We start from the raw sequence: 23,846 nt of genomic DNA on the forward strand, positions 1-23,846 counted from the left end.
TGGAAGCCTGAAGAGTCTGCACTGGAAGGGGAAGAACGTGCTGGAAACCTGGTGATGGATGTCCAAAGATGATGGTGGAGACTGGAGCTCCTCTGAAGAAGCAGAAATGAGATTTTCTTCATCCTTCCCTTTTTATTCCATTCAGGCTACAAGGTTATTGGTTGATGCCACTCACACCCAGGGTGCATCTTCTCTCTTCACTAAGTCCCTCATTCAGCCACACCCAGAACTATGCTAAGCCAATCAGCTGGGTGTTCTTATTCAAGCTGACACAACAGTTAACTATGATAGTTGACTTTCCAATGGAACATGGTGTGGCCCGGGAAATACTGCTTTGCAAATATTCTTTCAGTGATGGGACCTTGGGCCATGAGACAGGAAATCTGTGTCTAGTGTTCAGCCGACACCTGAAAGGTGAGAAATAGGGGTATTTTAATCCTGATTGGTTGTTGGAAATTTAGGGTAATCTTCACTCTCATATGCTTAAGTCTCCCAAAGAGCACAGATGAGACTTGGGGTGAAGTGACACAACTGTGAAGCTACTCAGGTAGCTTTGGAAGGTGCTAGATGCATCTTATATGCTCTGAAAACTGATGAGGAAGTGTGAGAAAGCAACAGAATTTATATGGATTATCACTGCTAATTAGTGTGCAGACCACCTCCTCTGTCCCCTTTTATCTGTCTCTCTTACCTTCTTTCATGAAGCAGGAGATGAATTCACAATTCAAGTTTTCTCTTTAGAATATGACACTTACAGGAAATTATATTTTCTCCTATTTATAGCTTTTTCATTTGCATTTATGAAGCTGGTAATGTCTCATAAATATTTCTTGCCAGATTAAATATTAATCAGTAGAGTTTGTTGAATTATATTCTGAAACCCTAACTAAATCTCTTCTAAGACAAATATTTTAAGTACTTTTCCCTCATGTCAGAAGAATTTCTCATATACTACTTGTATATGTTAATAAGTTTATCTAGAAAGACCAACTATCTATCAATTAATGAAATCTAATTTCTCACTTTTACAAAATCATGTGACTGCTATCCTGGTAAACGCAAAATATTGGCGACACCGTTGAATCCATTCTAGATTATATCATTTTTCCTCAAAAAAGAGTCAGCAACCTGAATTTACTGTTCCTGTTTCCTGTGTTTTTTTGTACTGAAACTATGAATCACTCTCCCATTCAATCAGTGAATATTGGTTATTTATACACGAGTTCCCCCTTAATATCAAGTGTAAAGCTCCATTTTGAGGAGTGTGATGAAATCTCACACCTTTTACTTCCTCTATCCAGCCATGTGAAGCAACCTTCAGGAAGTATCGCCCCTCTACATATGCTACGCACCTGCTCCTCTCTTGGCAGCCACCGAGGCTATCAGATTGGCCGATGGATGTACCATGGTACTAATGGTCCAATAATCCTTATTTTATTCAATAATGGCTCAAAAGCCCAAGAGGAGTGATGTTGGCTATTCAGATGTGCCAAAGAAAAGCTGTAAAGTACTTCCTTTAGATAAAAAGATGAGTTTTTAAATTAACAGGGAAATAAAACATTGTATACTGAGGTTTCTATGGCATACAGTAAGAATGAAACTTTGAGAAATTACAGAGAAGGAAAAAGTAATTCCTGCTGGTTTTGCTGTCACACCTAAACTGCAAAAGCTATGATCATAGTATGCGGTCAGTGCCAGTTAGGACAGAAAAGACATTAAATCTGTGTATGTATTTATTGGAAAAAACAGCATATGTAGGGTTTGATGCTATCCTGGCTTCCAGCATTCACTGGGGGTCTTGGGACATATCCTCCACAGGTAAGGGGGTGCAACTTAAATATTTTTATATTCAGAAACTCTCGGTTGATTAGGCTTGTTATGTTTGATACATTGGATAGGTGTTGTGGCAGAAGCTAAAAAGCGTAACGGTGGACTTTGATAAAAAATGCCTCCGATCTAATTGGGAAGGCCAGCATATGCAGGAAGAGTTAGCAGAGTAATTAACAACGTGGGGATTTAATTCCTGGGTGATAATTGAGTGGTGGTGTGGAAGTGACATGAAAGATAACAAAGCCTGGAGAAAGGAGCTGAGGGAGACCTCTGCCTGGCTGCCAGAAGCTGAACTAGGGCTGGGGACAGGATATGCAGATGAAGAGAGGAGCAGGCTAGGAGCAGGCTCAGCAGGCTCCCTGAGTCTAGGGACTGGAGGTGAAGGGGTGCCACTCCTTCGGATTGGGACTGGGGAGGCTCAGTGATGAGGACAGTGCCTGTCATTAATGGAGTGCCTGCTGTGTGCTGAGCCCTGCCAGGTGCTTCTCATAAGTAGCTGTAATTTTCTTAATACCCACGTGAGAGAAGTCTCAGACAAGCATAGTGGCTTCTCGTGCAGTTACTACTAAGTGAATTTCAGAGCATCTATCAGAACCTGGTTCTGTTGTATTCTAAAATCACATTTCCAATTGTTAGGGGCTCAGTTGTGTCCCTCTCAAATTCATATGTGGAATCCTAACCCTAGTACTTCAGTGTGGGACTATGATTGGAGACAGAGCCATTAGAGGGATTAAATTCAAAGGACGCCATTAAGGTGCACATTAATCCAATTTGACTGATGCTCTTGTAAGAAGAGGATGATTGGGACACAAACAGACACCAGGGATGTTCAGGCACAAAGAAAGACTATGCAAGGACACAGAGAGAAGATTGTCACTTACAAGCCAAAGAGAGAAGCCCCAGGAGAAGCCAGATCCATCACTACCTTGCTCTTGGGCTTTCTGCCTCCAGGAAGGTGAAAAGGAAATTTCTGTTAAGTTCCCAGTCTGCAGACAGCTTTAGTTAGGGCAGGCCTAGCAAGCAAACCATGAACCTCCATTCCTGTCTACCTCTCAGATGGACCTTGAACCCCAGCTCCAGAGCAGAGTCTTTATTCTGCAGGTGGGAAGTAATTATTGTAGATTTCTGGGTTCGGGAGAATTAGTCACTGTGGAGACTTCCCTGGGGGAGGTTTGTGTACTTTTCATTCATTTCTTTAACACAACGAATAATTACAGACCCCCTATTTAGCAACCTCTGTGATTGCAGGGACCGTATTTGTCTTGTTCGTGTCTGAGCCTTACTTACTCCCTGTGCTGTGCCTGCCCAGAATCAGGCACATAGTAGATTGACAAATATTGTTGAGTGAAAGAGCGGATGTGGGCTAAGTTGTAGGGCTGGGAAAGATGACGAGACCACACAGAGGTCACCTTCAAGGAGCTGACAGTCTGCTGAGCATGGTGGTCAGTGCACAAGGAGTTCCACAAGGCGATCCTGGGGTGAGGCGGAGATTAGCAAGTGGTGCTGCCCTACGGGGAACTCTTGGAAAGATTGTCTTCATCCATTTTGTATAATGTGGCTCTTGACCATGTGAAATGTGTCCACTCTAAGAAACAGAATTTTAAATTTTAAGTGATTTTCAATTAAATTGGGGCAATGAATGGTGGCCACTGTATTGCACAGCGCAGGGCTAGAGGCCAGGAGAGTGCTGGGGGCTGGGCACCGGTGCCAGTCTGAGGTGACAGGGCTACCACAGCAGAGGAGGAGGGGCCCTCCCTGCTCACCCTTCGGAGTGCGGCACAGCCGTGCGTGGCGGTGCAGGCCTGTGGTGCCAGCACTCTGCCAGGCTGAAGCGCACTGGAGGCCAGAGAAGTTCTGATTAGCATGACCCTGTTTTAATTTTAAAAGAGGCTAGGGCTGTGGCTCGATCGGAAGGCCCAAACGCAATCCCAGTGACCACCCCCCCCCAACACACACACACACAGTGTCTCACAGTTGGGCAGCAAGAGTACCACCCCTGGGAATGGTTAGAAACCAAGCTCAAGGAGAATCTTCATTTAACAAGATCCCCAAGGGAGACAGCCCCAAGCTGGAGTTTGGGAGAGCAGAGAGTGTGCCCTCTAAAGGCACAGCCAGGAAAGAATCCACAGAGCCCAGTGCCTGGCCTGCGCGGGGCTCCTTCAGTCGCCGGGATCCCGGGTTTCTTTGCAGACACTGTGACCTTGGCTCCCTCATCACAATTCCAACAGTGTGAGCCGTGGTTTCTCTGACCCATGTCTCTCCTGCCACTTGCCAGTTTCTTGAGATTGAGGACTTTGTTTTCCAAAATCCCAGAATTCTGAATGTCTGGCACCCTGTCCTTTGCTCTGAGTTTTCTGGATGTGTGCATTGCTGGTGACGAGAGTAAGGGAATCAGGAGGAGTAGGTGGCTGGAAGGGGGAGCTGCAGTTTTGATTGTAGACACATTTCATGCTCGCCGAAGAAGGCTGGGTGAGTCCCTCAATGGACTTGTCTGAGAAGAGGCAGGAAGAGATGTCTGGGGTTAAGGAGGGAGGTGGGGGTAGGTGTATAGATTTGGGGCCTCCTCTGCAGAGCGAAGACTGAAACTCAGAAATAGAATAGATACTTGGAGAAAGATGGAGAGGAGTGGAGCAGAGCCAGACAGCCAGAGACCTTGCTCACATCCTGTCTGGGGCAAAGAAGGAACAGGAGGAGAGGAGAAAGAGGATATGGAATGGGAAATAGAAGAGTGGCCAGGTGGGCAGAAGGATCGCCCAGCCAGGGTGGCAGCTCTCGTCAGGAATGATCAATGGCAGGGAAATCAGAGGAGTGTGTACCAGAGATTCATTAATCAGTGCAGGAGGGGCTCAGGAATATGTGATGACACATCCAGAAAAGTCAAGGAAAATAGGGGCGGGGTGGGAGGATCCCCTCCCCAGTGATTAGGCGAGCAAGATGTAATTAGTTACTCTGCAGGTGTGCTGAGTGTATCTCATGTTCATCTCAGGAAAACTAGCGTGCTGGGGAAAGTAGCCGATGATTTGGGGCTGAGATCCCCACCTGTCCCTTGAAGATCTCAAATTCACTTGGCATTGAATTTTACTAAATTCGAACTGAAGCACCAAGGTAGCTCCGGCTGCCCCCAAACAAGCTTCTCTTCCGGAGTGTCCTCTCAGTCCCCAGTGAGGGAGGAGTCAGTGACACAGACTGAACTTTCCGTTACTGCACTGCTGGGGCAGGTGACCCTTTCCCTCCTATTCTGGGAAGGGGGATACTTGGAGAGGAAATAAAATGAATACTTTTAATTCCTTCCTAACCTTATTAATAAAAACTTCAATTCCGTTTTGTGGAAAACTCCACTGAAACTCTGATGAACAAACCCCGGCCTTTCCCTCGTGCTATTTCCACAAGGGGCCAATTGCGCCATCTAGCGGTTGAAGGAGATTCCACACTAAGTAGAAAGTGGATGTCTACTTGTTTATTTTGATGGTTAGTTTTTGTTTTATTAAATTCATCTATGTATGTATTAATTTGAGATGTAAGCACCAAGACATCTTCCCTCTCTCAATCTTCAGAGGCCATCGCTTTCACTTCTCTTGGCTACTTATTCCCCTTGGTTTTGCTGCACGTGTCTGTATAACGCACTTCTAATATTTGTAGTTGATTTATTTTAGAATTACCTATTCACGTCCACCACTGAGAATGGAAACTTAGCGCTCATTTTTCCTCCATCGTCCCAACCACACACTTGTGCCCTTCCCATTTCTTGTTCAGCAATAGAGCTATGTCATAGTGTTGGTTGGATAGACTCAGTTTGGAAACTATGTCTACAAAATTCTATTCCTAGCTGATTTGTGGAGCAAATCTCCCATTTCCTCATCTTTTGTTACTTTAATGTCTTTGTAGTTTTCTCTTTGTTCTAACTCTTTCTTCCAACTCTTCCATTGAGTGTTTTGTTTTTGCTATCACATTTTAATTTCTGAGAGCCTTTCATCTTTTTTCTTTATTGTCTGGAAGCCCATTTTTGGTAGCATCTTTTCTATTAAAGTTTGTTTCTCCTTGTACAGTTTTCATTCACCAGAGATGCTTCTTCATGACAGCCTGTCTTTGGTCTGTTTTCCCTTGGCCAGCTGTTGTCACTAAGAGAAAGTCTGGGCAGTAGATAGGACTTGTCAGGCTCCCTGGGGGAAGCTCTGGCTCAGCCATTGCATGGAAGGTGCCCCAATACTGGATTTTTCTTTTGAAATAGTAGGATTCCCCAGGAAAGACTCTTTCAAACTCTTCCAGGAAGGGTGGAGTCCTTACCACCACCAACCTCCTGGAGTCAAGTTGGAGAAAGCTGGGCATCTTGATGTCTGACATGGATATGTTTGCTCTGTTCTCCTTTCTTTGGAGTATGATAGGACCATCCTTATTGGTGTTGTCCTTCACTCCAAAGCCTTTTGCCTTGGAGAACAGACTGCCAGTCTTCTGCCAGGAAGGGCTGAGTCAGGAACAGGGTTCCTGAGCCTTAATTATGGTACTTCCTAAGTGGACTGTCAACCCATATGCTTTCTTTTTTGTTTTTAAGGTACCGGGGATCAAACCCAGGTCCTTGCGCTTGTGCAGCAGGCAGCGAAACCACTGAGCTAAATCCCCGGCCCCACATCTGCTTTCTTTTAACTGCTTTGACCCCCACCCCCACCCCCGCCCATAACAATGTGAACAGGCCACAGACATCTATATCTTTGGGGATTTAGAAGAGTCAGTTGTCAGTTGTGCTGACTTTTCCTGGCATGCTACAGTCTAGGTCTGCAATATCTGTCAGAGCCCCTGTGTTAAAGGCTGGACATGCACCTTGGTGCTATGAGAGGCGGGAGGTGTTTAGGTCTTTCAAGGCACGCCCTTGAAAAGGATCATGGAGCCCAGCCCTTCTTCATCCTCTATCCTATGCATCCCAGTCACAAAGTGAATGGCTTTGCTCTGCTATGTACTTCACCATGTTGTGCTGCCTCACTACGAGGCCCAAATCCCAGAGCCAACCAAACATGGACTGGACCCACCAGAACTGTGAGCCCTTTCTCTTCATGTTTATTATCTCAGGTAACTGTTACAGTAGCAAAAAGCTGACTAACACGTAGAACAGGTTTTAAAAAATGTCATTATCTCCTCTCTTTTTAAGAGTTGCCACCCCTCCCCACATTACCATTTTGTACTGGGCCCCACAAAAAGCCCTGAATACAGCCCCAGTGCAAACTCTGGAATCACCTATTTCCAAACCTCTTGGTAATAGGAGAAGGTGTGTCCTGGGGTGCTTTTATGAGTACTTCAGATGAGAGCAAAAGTAGAAGCATTTCTTTAACTTACTATCTTTACTCCAAAGTCCTTCAATAAGTTTAAAATCATCCATTCTACAAACATTTTTTGACCCATTGCTGTTTAGTGGGACATACGGTGGTGGAGAAGGCCATGCTCCCTGCCTCTATAAAGATGCCTGCCATGTGTGATAGCAGACAAGGAAATTTATAAGCTTCTATAAAGTGGGGACAGAGCTAAGAGTGGTGGCTGGGCGTCTCCTTGGGGGGGTCCAGTTGGCTGCTTTCCAAGAGGTTCCAGCAGATGACATAGCTTATTTGCTAAGGTTCCCTGGTAAGTTCAGACACCTGATTTTTAGCACAGCCATTCTGAGAACATCCATCTCCACCAATTACAGTCTAGCTTCCTGGTGTCTAGATGAAAATGCTAATTCATGAATTAATATCCAGTGAGCTCTATAACAGTGCTGGAAACCAGAGCACAGATGATGGCTCAATCAGCACATCTTTTCCTGCAGGGAATGAGCTGCACGGAGCCACATCATGATGGGAAAATTGCTAGGGGAACCTAGAATCTTCCGGGGGTGTGAACTGCACATGACTGCACTCTCATTGCTCTTGGCCATTGAACAGGGAGGAAGGTAGTGCTCAGTAGGCTGAATGGTGGAGGCTGTTGAAGGGGGCTGTCCTTTCCTGGAAAGTACTTAGTTCTCATTGTAGCTTCGACTGTTTTCTTCTCTTTTTTTCAGATATATCAGTTTACTCTTTGCATGAGAACACAAAGGGGGTGGGCTTCTTCTAAAGAGATTCAGATTCCCCTACCTCACCCCAGCTGCTCAAGTCTCTCAGACTCTCGGAAAAGGGAGATTTGACCGGGTGGCATGGTCACTGTCTAGAGTCAAGTGCCCTTCACCTGTGTGGAAGTGAACATACCTGAAGGAGGCTGAGGAATCACATGAGGACTCAGATGATCTCTAAAGACTCTCAGGCAATGGCAGAAAGAGATCAATTTGCCTCCTCTTTAATAGCATCACGAGACACCCGCTGGGCCATTTTCCCAGAGAATCACCTTCCCTGGAGAGCCTGGCAGTCATTAGTCCCAGTGCCCTTTTTAAAGAGAGAAACCAGGTCCTAAAGCTGTTGGTGAAAGAGGTTAGGAGTGAGTCTTCCTCCTCTACAGGGTGGGCATGGGAAAGAGCTCATGCTTTCTGCTCAGTGAGCCAGGGCGGGCGGGCTGAGGGTGGAATGTGGGCTGCACGTGGGGGTGGGGGTGGGGGTCACAGAAACTGGACATGCCCTGCGTCACTTCTGTTTGAAGACACCAGTGCAGCAGAGGTAAAGGACAAAGTTACTAACCTGACAGAGAGCCACAGGGCCAAGGGCAAACCGCCCCCCCCCCCCCAGCTACTTTTCCTTGATTGCATGGTCACATAATAACCTATGCAGAGTAAAGGGCCAAAGGGAGGCTACCACAGTGACTATTTTGGAAGTGATACTGACTCTCTTTTAGCGAACAGAGTTCCCTGTTGGAGTGTTCTTGCCTAAGAGTAGGAGTGATGGCCCTCATCCTGCCACTCAAGCCCAGGTCAGGCCTCATTTATCTTCTCTCATCTCCAGAGAGCATCCTAGCTACGCAGCACCTGCGTTTCACAGCCCCATGTGGTTCCCAGGGCCCCTGGAAACAACAGTGCACAAACTAGTGTTACAACTTGGGCTGGTACCAGTGGCCTGTGCTGTGTCTGGATGGAGGACTTCCCAGTCCCTGGTGATATCTGGCTTTAGTGTTATACAGAGTTATGGGACGGGATGCATATGTAGTACTTAGCAGTTACAAGGCATTGTCACACACTGTTGTGTAAAGTCTAGTTTGCCAGGTTTTCAGACCTGGAAGCTGAAAGTCAGAAAGGTTATGTAACTATCCAAGGTCGTTCTGCTATGAAGTAGCAAAGTCAGACCTCAAGCCCGAGTGCCTGACTCCAAGTTCAGTGTTTTTCCTACCACCCAAGCTCCCTGAGGCTCATTTGGGCCTTTATTCTCCCACACGTTTTCTACCACTGACCAGACCTCTCACGAGGGGCTGCAGGCTGGCAGAGATGGCAGGGACCCTGGTGGAAGGCCACTGATACCTGCTGTTCTTTGACTGTTCCCTCTTCTTGTGAGGGAGGACCTGGTTTTGTGGTTTGTCCTAGGTACCAAAGACTGTACCCCAGTATTAGCATGAAGGGACCTTTGAGCAATGTGGAGAGGTGGGGTAGGTCACCACAGTAGGGGCAGGATTTTCACTGCAGCTAATGTGGCCCAAGGTGCACCAAATTCAAGGTCACTGAAATGGCCAGAGTGTTTGCTCTTTGTCATTGTAGATGCTGGAAATTTTCAAAGTTGGGGCTTGTGTGCTGGAGTTAAGAAGCTGCCCCCATGAATATGTGTGCCTGGCTGGACCTGCCTGTGCCCCTGTCTTGCCATCTGCCTGGCTGTTCCCCTGGTACATGCAGTGACCTGCTGGGACTATGTGAACTTGTTTGTCCTGACCGCTGATGTTATGAGGATGTGTGTGAGGCACCTGAGAATCTGGAACAAAGTGTCTGAGATGTGGAAGTGAAAAATTGTAGAAAATAACCACAGGCCAGTGTTGCTGCAATGAAGAGGGAAGAATCTTATAAGCCCTTTTTGTAGCTTTTTAAATGTCCTTGGTGGGATTTTCTGGCCCTATGGCAAGCCAGCTCCCTGACCCTGGGCCTATTCCCTATACAGAGGACACTGCAGAGGGCCCTGCTGAGGACCAGTTGAGAGGTGGCTGTGCTAAAGTCCCTGGCCCCCAGGGTTGCAGCCTCAGTGAAGGTCATCAGCAACCTGCCTTACCCTGGCCCACCCTTAGCCTTGGGAATGGAGGCCTGGTCACCGATCAGTGTGGTGGAGGCCTCTCAGCTCTGCCCATAGCCTGATGCCCATTGATATGCGTATCAATATGGGCAAGGCCACCCTGATCAGTCTTTAGCAAGCAGAAACCTGAGCAGAGAGTGGCACAGTGCCATCAGCCCTCTGCATCTGTGGATCCTGCATCCATTTATCTGTCTTACTTGTTGCTTGGACAAAATACTCAACCTCCAAAGTTAAAGGAGGACAGGTTTATTTGGTTCACATTTTATAGAAGTTTCAGTCCATAGTTGGCTGGCTCCAGGGCAGGGTAGTATAGCAGAGGGACATTGAAGAGGAGAAAGAGTTCATGGTGGGCAGAAGGCAGCAAATCAGTGAAGTAGCAAGAAGCAAATGACAAGGGCAACAGCAGTCTTCTTTCTGTCCCTTATATTCTATCCAGGCTACCTGCTCTCAAGGTGGGTAGCACTCACACCCAGGGAGGGCCTTTCTATTATCCACACTCAGAACCATGTCAAACCAATCAGTGGACTAATTTAGTAATCACACACCCTTGATCCCAGCATCACACTCTCTAGATCCAACTATCTCTGAAAAGCCCACCTATGACCACATGAGACACTGGGGGGCATCTAGCCACACGCTATAACACTAACCAACTGCATATTGAATTATTTTTTAAAAATTGCTTCTGTGCTGAACATGTAGGGATTTTTCTTGTCATTACTCTCTAAACAATACAACAAAAAAACCACACAGTTCTTACCTTGTGTTTAGTATTCTAAGTCATCTAGAGATGATTTAAAGTCTATGGGAGGATGTGTGTAGATTTTAGGCAGATACTAAGTCATTTTCTATAACCAACTCGAGCATCTTGGATTTTCATCCCTGAGAGGGTCTTGGAGCCAGTCCTCAGTGGACATGAAGGAACAACAGTATAAGGACCCTGGCATATCCCAGCAGCCTAGACAGAAGGCACAGTGTGTTTTGTGGATATGGCAACACCACTGGGATGACAGCAGGAGAAAAAGGAACTTCAAGGTGCCTCATGGCAGCTGGGTAGCTGATGCTTGGATGTTGAGCACCTATGAAGCACCAGCTGGTGATCTTGGAAATTTTCTTTGGTAGTGGCTTTTTGGAGGGAAGCAGGCATTTAGTGTCACAAGGTTGTAGAAAAGAAGAGGAAACATTCTTTTAGCCCTTCCTTCCTTTCTCCCTCCCTCCCTCCCTCCCTCCCTCCCTCCCTCCCTTCCTTCCTTCCTTCCTTCCTTCCTTCTTTCGATTGGTATCACTCTGTAGCACTGAAGCTCTAGAAACTTTGCAGGACACAATCTTGGAGGAAGAACTCTTCTAGGACTAGCAAACAAGCCATACATATGCAGGCTGAGGGATGTATAGATTATTTAGCATTTGTAAACAAAATAAAATGAAAGTCACCTCTAAGTTGATATGAACATCCTGTGAGTTCTAAGCGGTTATTAATAGGAACATGATATCTGGAATGAAGTAGTAATGTCCCTAGGCTGGTGGGAGAGAGCCCCGGGAGTGCTGGACCCCAAGGGCTGGGTTTTAAAAAAGACTAAGCAGGCTACATGGTTGGGTGGCTGTTGTTGAGGGGGAAAGCACAGGGATTGTGGGAAGGCCAGAAGTAACTTCTAAATTCCCTTTCAATGCAGGGAGTTTGCGAAGCTGTGAACCTGTTTTCATTCTAAGAAGGCAGCTGCTTGGGGAGATGGTGGTGCAAGGCTTTTCATAATGACAGTCTGGCATCTAGCTATGAAAACTGCAGGAGCAGCCAGGGTCACAGAGGTATAGCAAGCATGTGGCTGAATTCGGGAAGGGCACGCAAGACTTCTCCAGGAGCTGGCCTTGCTAAACCTGCTGGTTCATCTCTAAAACGAGAATTTCAAAAATAATTCTCCATCTCCTTCCAGGCAGAAGAGGCCTGGGTAAAAGAGTAACATCAAGGTGCCTATGAACTGCAGGGTGGGATATAGTCCATAATGTCTACCTAAAGATTTTATCACCAGGACCCATTGCTGCACTTCTTCTGAGAAAAGCTACCACAGAGCAGCCCTTTAGCAGGGAAGTTAGTGGAGAAACAAAACAAAGAGCCCAGGAATCCTGGCTCTATTCTCTTCTGAACTCTGTGGCTAAGTGAAAGTTTTCCTGCTGTGGCACCGTTGAGGACCTGCAGGGCTAAAAGCTCACAGAAAACTCAGAGGCTGGTCATTAAGCACAGTCTGCATGAAGAGAAGAGCCTGCAACGATGTTCTATTCATCTCCAGGGCTGGGAGATGGAAAAATACCACCACTGCTGCTTGGTATTGGTGGAGCACTTGGTTTAGGGGAACTGACTGAAGTCTTTGTAATCTCTCCAGCATTTCTGAAAGAAGAAGACCTCAGGGCACAGCTGAGGGATGGTGTCTCTTTCTAGAAAGCCGGGCAGAGAGGGGAATAAGACCAAGTGTGCAGCCTCCTGGTACCTTCTCTCCCTGGTGTAACTGTACTTTCTGGCTGTCATGAGTGGTCAGGCTCTATAAATAACACATCATGTGTCTGTGTGTGTGAGGACTGGGTTTATAGGATCTGTTCCCACAATGTTCTGGAGGAGGCAAAATTTTCTAACTGTCAGAAATGTACTAGAGGTGTCAAAATAGGAAATACTCTCTGTAAGTATAGAGTTCTGGGTACATCATAGCAAAACAGCTCAAGATAGAAAATCAAAGAAACAAAGAAAAATGGTAAGCATCAGTTTATGGAAAGACTCATTGCTCTTGCACTCCAGGTGTTTATCCCTTCTCCAGAGAAAGACTACAGTGCTGAACTGAGGGGTCTCAAAAGTCAAAATCACCACGGACAGGGCATGTTTTTCTGCCATTGCATCCCTTCCTGCTCTTATCCTGCCACATCTATGTTCTCCTGAACCAGCATTTCTTCACTTGTGCATTCTAATTTTTCTCTCTGGACTCTGACCTATTTTTTCACCTACTCCTCACCTTCTGTGGCCATCTACTCTAATTGTCCTTTCCTATAGTGCCTGATCTGAAGATGACCCTCTAAGAAGCTTCCCAAATTTTTCCAGCAAGGAGCTTCATCTTTTTCCAGGCATTTGTAACACTTCCTATGTATTTTTGTTTTATTGTGTTTGTGACTGTCTTGTCCTCTACAAAATATCAAACTCTTGAAGGTCACGGACCATGTTTCATTCATCTTTGTAACTTGTAAAGTTGCCGGGTGGATGCTTTTTACTTAGTAAGACCTTCAACAAGCTTCAGACTGGAATTGTCAAATTTCTTCATTCGATTTTATCCTTTCTATTCCTTTTTTGCAGTGCTGAGGATTGAACCCAGGGCTTTGCGTATGCTAGGCAAGAGCTCTACCACTGAGCTACAACCCCAGACTTCTATCCCTTTTTAAAAATAGCCTCTTGACCATTTCTCACCAAGTGATATGCTTTCGTCCTCAGTAGCAGTTATTGTTTTGGAGGGGAAACATTTCATTTCTTACGTATACTTTCTTAAGACTTTTCCGTTGTGAATTGTGTATAGTAGCAACACCCTTTCCTTCTCACACATGAGTGGATTATCTAGCTCAGGTAGTCCACATATTCAGATATTACTGTCACTATTTTACCAAGTACTGGCTCTTAAGAAAATCAAACCTCAAGGAGGAAAGAACCTATTCCTGAAAAGAGTCCTTCTGCCCTGTCCCATGTCGGAGCTGGAAGGTCTGTGGGGTGATGTGTTTTGCTTGTGCTACAATCTCCATGGCTGCCCTTCCCAAAACAGAAAAGGTGCCCTCACCATAGGCTCACTGTCTTTAGAGGCCTGGGATCACTTATGTCTAGATGGTTAGGGGAAGTAAAGATTTCAACTCGGTCTCACTGTGTCTGAGTAACTTGTTTTGGAAAGTGCATGAGACTGTGGGCATGAAAAGTCACCCATCAATAAGTCTAATGGTGCAAACAAGTTGATTCTTCCTGTCTGACTGCCACACATGAACACACATGGGAGGCCATGGATGTTTTCTGTGTCACTCAATAAGACTCTTTCCCTCAGAAACAGAGGTAAGGAGAGGGATATATTTTCCACTAGAAAAAATAAAATAAAATCACAGCCATACAGTCCAATACTGAGCACCAGCCTTGTCTCTGAGGAAGGGCCCTGCATTCAGGCACATGTTTAGTTAGCAAGGCTGTGTTGTATCAAGTGGTATGAGATGCTCAAAGATTAAGGGTGAGGATAGCAGGATTGGGGGGATTTATCCACCTTTCCTTGCATCCAACAGTGTGTGGTGGGTGAAAATACGCCAAAGTTACTCAGGATAACTTAGGGCCCCATTTCACATGGAGAAGGATGGTCACCATTTCCAGGGCTCTGGGAGTTGTGTTCGAGGTGAGTCAGAGGCTCCTTCATGGCAGAGATCCACTCGCTTTGAACTTGCTCCATCTTGCCTCATTCCATTGTAAGTTCTTCAAAGACAAAAAGGAACTGTGCCTTTAAGGTACATTTTATTTATTAAAGTAATATACATATACAGTTTAATGTGCTCGTTTGCCCTATCCATATGACAGTTCCTTCTCTTCATCCCCCATCTAGCTGTATAAATAAGTATTAGATCAATACTTTATGTTTATATTATTGACTCACTCAATACTATGCACAGATGAACCAAGTTAGTGCATAATCAGTGCATTTCCTTCCCTTTTACATGTTTGCATTTAGTGGGGTTAACAATTTTCTTATTTTCTTGTATACTTAAGTCTCTATGCAGCTATCACTGATTCATCCTGGAAATCTTCAGAACCATGAAACTCCTTCTAACCGGCAACTCAGTTGGTCCCATTTTCCCTGAGAGGTGCCTACCCCTTTCACTGTGTGTTCTCAGCCTACCTCGGCAGATGTCCTGGATAGTGGTCCTTCCTCCTTGCGTAGGCTGGCCTTATTGCTTCTCACTTGTGCTGGGGCCTCTGTGCCTAGGATATGTTGTATCCCAGTTTTTGGGTTTCTTCTCTCTTGTTGGTGGATACAATTTCTTGTAATACCAAGGGAATATCCTTGGAGAAGAAACCTTATAGATCTGAAATAGCTTTAATCTACCTACACATTTAATTGAGGGTTTAGACTGTATGTAGAATCATTTTTCTCCAACATTTCAATTTAAAATAGATCCACTGTTTTTTTTGTAAGAGATTGGGCATTCAAGTGGCCTTGAGCTCCATCATTGTTGCTGATTGTTTATGTGTAATATATATCTCTTGCTGTATCTGCAGTGTTTTGGAATTTCAAAAGAATTTGCCTTGATGTGGGTATTTTGAAGTTTTGTTTTGTTGTTGTCCTGGGTTCTTAGTAGGTCTTTTCAATTTGGAACTCATGGACTTTTATTCTGAGAATTGCGTAATATTTCCCCTTTACTTTTTACATACTTTCATTATGGAACTCGCAAGTATTTTCTGGGTCCTCCAAGAAGCAGATGCCAAGACAGGATGAAAAGCAGAAGTTTTTTGTTAAGGTGATAGCTGTGGGAGACTATGGAGCGGGATTGGGGAAGGATGGAGTGGGGTGCAAATCTGAGGTATGTGAAACAGAGGGAAGGAAAGCTGGAGTAGACACCTCTTAGTGGACTGGCATTTTGGAGCCAAATTTCTCTGTCAGAGAACTGGCCAACTTTGCTGTCCTGGTGGGAGCAATCCATGGGGTTGTGACCTTAGAATGGAGGCTATGGTGGGCTTCAGTAGATGCAGTTGGAAGTTGGCCAGATAACATCTCATGGCTTCCATATTTTATCATCATGCATGTGTTAACTCCTCTGCATTGATTCTATTCTTTCCTTTTCCTCCTAATGTTGCTCTTTAAAAAAGGATACTGGGAAGTTTTCTTGACTTTGTTTTACAATTATGTTTTGAGCTCTAATACTTTAAATTTCCAAGTACTTTTTACTTTCATTCTTGGTCTCTTTTGTTAGCTTTCTGTTCTTGTTTCATGTCTATAATATCACATCTTCTTCTTGTAGATGTCTGGGTTTTATAAATTTATTTTGCTCCCTGCTTTATCTCTGTTTGTTCCTACATTATTTCTATTTACTAATATATGGTTGACTGTATTTTTCTCTTTCCTGTTAGAGTCTTTCCTCAAATATTTAAAGACCTTTAGCAAGCTCATTGGAAGTGGTAAGGGAGATGCTGTGTGTGATCCTGCTGAATGTGCAGGACCCCTGGTTGTCAGAACTAGGAGATCTTTCCTCTCAGTTCATTGAGTTTTACTAAAGAGGACTTGGTCCTCCTCCTATATGACGGTGATTGGGCACCTGGAGATCTGAGTGGAAGACAGGGGCCTGCAGGTCTCCCATTTCGGGGGATCATTTCTTCACACCACCTCCTGTACTCTCCAGTAGGTGCTTTACATTTCACCTTAGCTATGTTTGAAGAGCCCTAGTCCACACTCTTTCTGGTAAATCTCAAATCCTGGGCTGGGGAGCCCGTTTCATGTAAGGACACCCAGCCAGTTTTCCTGTCTTAGTGTACACATCAGCCCTGCTCGGCTCTCTTTTGAGAGCTTACCCCTTGCTCTTTACCAGTTCCTCCCTCCCAGGCCTTGAATTAAGCTCTTACAGCTTTTCTTTATTTGTTTTCCAGCTTCCCATATTTTAAAAAAATATCTTGACTGTTGTTATTTCTTTTCATCTTTGTGGATTTTTATCTTATGGTTTTGCTCCCTTCTTTGTTGAAAAGCAAAAATAAACATTTGTTTACTTCACTATAATATTATATGCTATATTATTATTATACTACAGTATATTATTATTACTATACTATTTTTTTTGGCAGTGCAGTTCAGGCTGGCCTTGAATTCACTGTGTAGCCCAGGCTGGCCTCAAACTCATGATAATTCTCCTGCCTCAGCCCCCTGAGTGATGGGATTACAGGTGTTCCCCACCATACCCATGCCCAGCGCCCCACTATATTATTCTCTTAAGATTCTTTCTAATCTTTTTCCTTTTACCTGAAAGGATGAGCTCAGGTCTTTGCATAGGCTATGAATGATACCACAAAGTCTACAGTTTAATCTGCTTTTTAACTAACTAGGGCAGAGATAGGACAAAGACTCAAACCCTCATTCCAGGGCATTCTATCCACCATAGATAATTGTCTTCATGAAGCAATGCTTGGACAGTGCCTACTCATCAGCTCTTAAGTCTCAGTTTGTGCCCCATCTTGATCACATACTGAAGTCCCCAGAAGCAAATTTTTTTCCACTTCTCTGTTTGTGGTTTGGTTAAAATCATACATATCCCAGAGGTTCTAAGATAAACACTGGTGCTGTGTATCAAGTCCCAGCACAGACTGGGAGCTCACTCCCTGTGGGTTTCTCCCCTTCCTCTTCTGATCAGGAAGAGCTAGCCTTAGTGGCTTTTCTGGGCTTGGTTGCTCTTGCCTGGGTCATCCAAATGTACCTCCCACTCCTCCTACCCAGAATTTTGTCCTACTTTGGAAAGTCCAGGCTGCTTTCCCTGCCATCTGTGCCTGCACCTGCTCCAGGGTCTTGACCCTCGGAATCTGTCATGTTCTGTCCTTTTTTGTATGAATAGGAATATCCTGCCTTCCTCCAAATCAGACAGGCACCTCTGGGGGCTTTTGGCTTACCCAACTTGCTCCTGTTGGAATATAAGTCATGAATAGGACAATAATTTCAAGATGTTCCAAATTTCTTTAAGAAAAAATCCTACTCTTTTGACTCTGATCTTCACTCAGACTGTGCTGATTCACATCAATTCTGTCACTGCTGGCAATGCCAGCACTGGGGGCCAGGACAGAGCAGGAGGTGGAAGAGAGCCTCCCTCCTCACTCTGCCACCAACTGCTACACAGACGAGGACCCAGGATTTCTCTCTGACCATTGTGCTATAAAGCAGCAAATGTGTTGGAGCTGGAGCAGTTTTTCTCCATAAAGACAGTGTGTTGGAGGACAGAACAAAAAACAGTCATGCAGGTTTTATGGAAGCTATAGCATTTCATCAGGTCAAACATCTTCATTTCCTCATTATCACCAAGTTTTGTGGAACTGAAATAATACATCTGCCCTGCCCTCCCTGTTGCTTAGCAACAGCCTATTTCTCATTCCCAGCAGGTGCAAGGGACTCCAGTTTTGAAGGTGGGAAAAAAGGGGAACAATAGTAAGATCCCTACCTGGTTGACATAGTAATGAGACATTTTAATGCCATTATGTAAGAGGTACCTGTCTTGCAAATGAATGAGACAGAGATGACGACATTTCTTTTCCTCATTTGGGGTTTATGCTGCCCTCTCTCTGAGAGGTAATGTTTACCTGTAAGAGATGGGTGTGTGTGTGTTTGCACTGCCATAGTCCTCTGCTAGATAACTCAGAAGATGGAAAGACACACCCGGAGCTCATACTGGTGGGGAGGCAGAACATCCTCTTCCTGAGGCCACTGCTCTGAACATTGGATCATGAATTTCCTTTCCTGAGATATCCCATGGGACTCCAGTGTCTCTTCTGCACACTCTGACTGCTCCTTCTTATGTGAACAGCCCAGTGTGCCAGTCCACATTTTCTATGATGCAGACACCAAGATGAGATCAAAAGTGCAAAGAACCTGTTAGGGGAAATGCCCAGGTGAGAGGAAACTGGGAGGATGCCAGGAGTGAAGGAGAGAAGGAGGGCAGACTGGAGGGTGTGTCTTAGACTGCCATGGAGTCCTTGGAAGGCTCTATGTGGCCAGCCAAGGTCACCCTCAGAGGAGCCCACTTCTCCTGGAGCAGCCTCCTTAGCTTCCTCTGCACCCTGTCACTTCAGAGTGCAGCAGCCAGGAGCTCTCCCTGCAGTTGGAGATCTGCAGGGTGCATCCTTGTGGGTCCACATCCAGACTCAGGGGATGGACTGCTTGGATGGGGGTGGGCTGAGTCTGGGATTAGTGAAAATCCCACAGGTGATACTGGGAGGCCTAGAAAGGTAAGTAGAGAGCCTCACAGCAGTGGGTTGGGAAAGCAGTGGGTGCTTCTGGAGAAAGGACTGGCCCTGGAGACAGGGAAATATGGGTGGTGCTCCCAAGGGGACCTGGGATGGAAGTGGAAGGTTATACTTAGCATGAGCTTTGAATTGCTCCTCTTGCTATTTTCCCTCCCCTTATGGTACTGCTTTTCCCCCATAGACCAAACTTCACATGGGAAATGCTACCATAAATGGTTTTATTTACACTCATGACTCATTCTGTTTGTGCTGCTAAAACAGAATATGTGAGGCTGGGTTACTCACAAATAACAGAAATTTATTTTTCACAGTTCTAGAGGCTGGATGGTCCAAGACCAAGGCAATGCAGATTTGGCGTTTGTCTGGTGTGTCTTCACATGGAGGACGGCAAACGTGTAAAAGGGAGATGAAGCCACTTCCTCACAAAAGAAGACAATGAACCTACTCCATGTAGCCTTCTTTTTTTTTTTTTGTTATCGGGGATCGAACTCAGGTCCTCAAACTTGCACAGCAAGGGGCGAAACCACTGAACTAAATCTCTGGCTACATGTAGCCTTCTTAAAAGCCTTACCACTCAAACTACCACAACAACAAGACCATCGCAATCTACTATATTCTTTTTAACTTCTCTGTGATACTTGGGTATATTTGTAAGTGCCTGAAATTAGAATTTCCTTCTCTCATGTAATTTTGCATCCATCTCCACGTTACCCTCTCTGTGAACCCCATGATGTACCAGTTCGATGGAGCACAGTGGAGTCAGAGTCACTGGTTTGTGATCTCCATGTTGCTGCAGTGCTTGCTGCTTCTCCTGTTCTTTTCATCACTTCGCTTCTGAAGGCTGGCGTCTCATTTCACTAGACAGTGCAGGCCTGTTTGGCCTTCCTGCATTCACCTCCATGCCGGGACGGCTTTCTAAGAAGACTGTTTCCTGATGCTTCAAGTGAGGGATCAGGCATCAAGTGTGGTGGTTCATGGAAGACAGGATGACTTAGAGGAACACAGGGAAGAGAGCAGCTTAAGGGGGATCAGATATGAGAAGTTCTCTCAATAGGAACCTCAGGCAGATGACTGTAGGAGTTGGAATACATTGAATTTCAATCACTCAGTGGCAAATATTACCAGATTTCTTCCCACCACAAGCTTCTAAGGGAAGGCCTTTGTAACTTGGCCCTGGTAATACAGTTGGTGGAGCAGGGTTTTAATCCTGGTCTGTCTATGGCACAGCCTGTGTTAGAAAGCTCTACATTTTCTCATCACCAGAGCAACAAATGAAGGGCCAAAGGAAGATCAGGTCAGTCGAACTTTCTAGGGCTACCGAGTGAGTCACTGAGCAGGTAAGGCTTTGGAGGGGTTTGTTGATGATCCCAATGCCTTACCTTGGACAATCTAGCCTCCTGTATACACTTGCTCAGCCTCATGCATTTCACTCGGGCACCATCACACAAACACACTAGCTTTCTGGTTCCAAGCCATGGCTCTTTATAAACAATCTTTCTTAATTAGCCTTGGCAGCTCAACACCTTTGGTGTATCTAGCCCATTTCACTACCACGCCTACTCTTGTTGGATCCGGTTATAAAATAAACTATGTTCTTTGAGAGCTGTTGCATACAGATCAGTCGGCAGCTGGTCTGAGCTGACCCACAGACATAAAAACCAACAAGGCCCCAAGTACCCTTACCGGGATTAACCAAACTATTAGATCAAGGATGCAAGGACTCACACACATCAAGGACCTGGCTGCTTCCTTGGGGACTAAGAAAATGGTTTTTGTCTCCACATTTACTCTGGCAATCCATGAGGTAAGGGGAGAAATATCTCATTGTCTCTTTGCAGAAAAAAAAGTATTTAATTTTTGTGAAAACTTAGCCCTCTTTCCCCCATTTCAGATCTAGATAGACTTGTCTATCCGCTCCCAGAAGACAAAAGCATGGTTTTAATTCACGTACAAGGTGCTCTTGATCTGCTGGTTACACATGGATTACTAGCTGGGAGGTTTATCCTGCCTTTCTGGGGCCATTTCACAGCCCTGGAGCTGGGAGGACATTGAAATCTTTTGTTGTGGTGCTCTTAGTTTCAAAGTCTCCTCCCAGCTGCAGAAATGTGTGTAGAGCATCTATGGGTGATGGCACTCTTTCAGTTGCTGCAAGACCTTAGTCCTCAGTGGAACCCTGCTCAGACCTTCCCCCTTGGTAACATAGAGGGTAAAGATGTTGGTGAGGTCTTTCATGGAAAAAGCTTATCTGAAAAAGGCAAGTTAGTAAGGAATTTTCTCACCTTCTCTCAGTGTCTTCACTTCATTTGTTGATGTAGTACTGTATGGAATTGTGCACCATTTTGAGTGAATTCAATTGGATCTCTCAACATTTGTTGAGCTCCTGAAATATTGCTCTGATAAATGCTCTGCACCAGTGATGCCAGCTGTTTCCCTATGCTCGGATGTACATGGAGCTCCTTCTCCAAGCTCAGTTGCATAGATTCTGGCCAGAGTTGCTCACAAGAAGTTGGTTGTTCACAATTGCCAACCTGTAGGGAAAATGGGGTTTCCCCCACTTTAGCTGGGTGTAAAAAATGGAGCAAAATATAGTCCTTCTGGTCAGGAGGCTGTGCGGACAAGGGCTTGCCCATCACCTTTGTGTTGGAGGAGCTGCCCCATCCCTGTGTGTCCCTTGAGCCTCTGGCTTGGCTTGGGCTGCCTTCCTCACTCTGATTTGGGGGAAATGTACACCCTCTAAATCAATTTCTGCTTCTAAAAGCACAAAGGAATAGGGGTATCTGGTAAGTAGGGGCCATCAGCAGAAGTTTTCTCTTTCTTTCTTTCTTTCTTTCTTTCTTTCTTTCTTTCTTTCTTTCTTTCTTTCTTTCTTTTTCTTCTCATTGATACTCAATTCCTGAACATGAATTTCCTTCTGCATAACAAAGTGCACAAAATCAGTTTAGGCATAAGACTGAACTTACAAAGAAACAGAGTATACAGATTACCTATGCAGAATTCTTGGGCATTTGGTGCTGTTCATGGCTTTCGGTGTGCTCTGATTTTAAGCATTTTAATATAAGATGCTTGTGATGGCCAAACATGTTCCACTCTGGAGAGGCGAGACTCAAAATCTTCCATGCATGTCTCTTTCCTTTCCTTAGTGAGGCATTTGCTGGTGCTTGGTTACAAATCTACCCTAGACCTTTTCACAGCTCAGTGACTTTCCCAGTATTCAGCTGGGACTCACATGCTTGGCCTCTTCCTTGCCCTGTGGCTTCCGTAGATTGAAGGCTTCCTAATTCCATCTCCTAGAGCTCTCTCTGTAACTGTTTGTATGTCTCACAGTTCAATTTTATGTTAAATTCACATTTAACTCTCTTTCACACTACAATTCAAGATGCTATTGATAGCTATTGTCCTCTTTATCATTCTTATCATTAATACTAATATTATGCATACAGCTTTTTTCTTTATTTGCCTTTCAAAAGGTTATAATAAACAAAATTGCAATGTTCTGGGAACTATGCTGGGCCCAGGGAAACTCCTGAATGACTTGGCAATTGTTTGTAATTGCCAACTGTGCTTTGCAGTGGTTTCCTGGAATGTACAGTCTAGAGGATATCGCATAAGAGAGATGCCATGATGATTAGAGATTGCAGCACACCAATGTAGCCACAGTATAATTGCTAAGTGCATGGGACTATATATTGTATTCTGCCTACAGAAAGCTTCATGGTAGCATAATCCTAAAAGCCCTGAATAGGCGGGATGGCACCTGGTGAGGGCAGGAGAAAGAAAATTCCAGAACAAGGAAATGGCATTGACAAAAATGTACAGGCAAGCAGGAGAGCATGGCATGTACAGGAAATAGTGCACCTGTGTGGCTGAGGGTGGCAAAGGGGATGAGGGGAGGAGGTATATGAGACAAGAAGGGCTGTAGAGAGTGATGATGAAGGGCCCTGTCTGTGAGGCTGCACAGCTTGGCGGTGTCTGGAAGGCAGTGGGAAGCTGTGGTGAGATCCTAGTTATATTGCAAAAAGGTTGCTTTGTCTGCCAAGTGCAAGGTGGGATGGAGTGGGATAAGACCATTGCCATAGAACCAGGCAGGAGATCATTCAGAGGAAGAAGGCTCAGGATTCAGCAGCTGATTGGCTGCAGAAGGAGACAGGTGGGATGAAAAGGAGCCTGAGATGTGACAACATCCCTAAAGTCTACATATGACTACACTTTGCATGGCAAAGGGTGTTTTTTTTTTAAACACTTAACCCAGTCTCAGCCTCAAAGAGATGAAGTACTGGTTCCTAGAAGTTATAGGAGTGAGGGCTGGGAACCTGGTCCTCTTTTCTGCACCACTGAAAAGCCCGTGTTTGGGGAGAAAGTGAGACTTCCACACAGTGAGTCTGTCATAGCCAATGTCTCCCTCCCCCTGGGTGCCTGGGTCTCAAAGGAAGCGTTATCTTAGATCTGTAGTCAGCCTGGTATATGAGTCCCTGCTAGAGCCCATGGTCATCCCATAGGAGAAAGGGCAGAAAATGCATTGCTCCTTATTATGGGAGCCTAAGGTTGAGATGCTGTCAGGAATAGGAATGGTAACAGAATTACTGAGAGCCAGAGGCCTTCTGTTATTGTGTTCACCATTCATTGCCCAATTGTACCCTCTACCTCAACTGAGTCCGACACTGGCCTGAATCTTTCTGGGGCTCATTCCTATGAAGAGCTGCCCTTTTTAATCCCCTTGGGCAGAGAAGTAAAGAGAATGTGAGTCGGTGGCTCCTGAGTTTCCTCATTTGGCCACTGGAGCATGATGGTGTTGGTCAGCTGTGCTGGGCATGGGAACAAGGCTGTTGCACCTGGAGCCACTTTCTTGTGCCCCACATGACCTCAGGGGCTGAGGGAGTCAG

General features: G+C 45.2%; 1 protein-coding gene across 3 annotated transcripts in view; it reads left to right on the forward strand.

Annotated features, from left to right (window-relative positions):
- Kcnj1 (potassium inwardly rectifying channel subfamily J member 1) overlaps positions 1-23,846 on the forward strand; it is a 52,869-nt gene that overhangs the window by 1,204 nt on the left and 27,819 nt on the right. For 2 of the 3 annotated variants that reach the window (XM_087214300.1, XM_021242800.2), the window contains exon 3: positions 19,278-20,770. In XM_087214300.1, the coding sequence (XP_087070426.1) occupies positions 20,678-20,770 (93 nt within the window). In that variant the 5' untranslated portion in view covers positions 19,278-20,677. Of the gene's footprint in view, positions 1-18,770; positions 18,949-19,277; positions 20,771-23,846 lie in introns of those variants that run through there. The other variant, XM_021242798.2, reaches the window with a different exon arrangement.

Source organism: Heterocephalus glaber, unplaced genomic scaffold (assembly GCF_053883595.1).
Source record: "Heterocephalus glaber isolate CG9 unplaced genomic scaffold, H.glaber_assembly_v1.0 deba00001446, whole genome shotgun sequence".
NCBI classification, from domain to species: Eukaryota; Metazoa; Chordata; class Mammalia; order Rodentia; family Bathyergidae; genus Heterocephalus; species Heterocephalus glaber.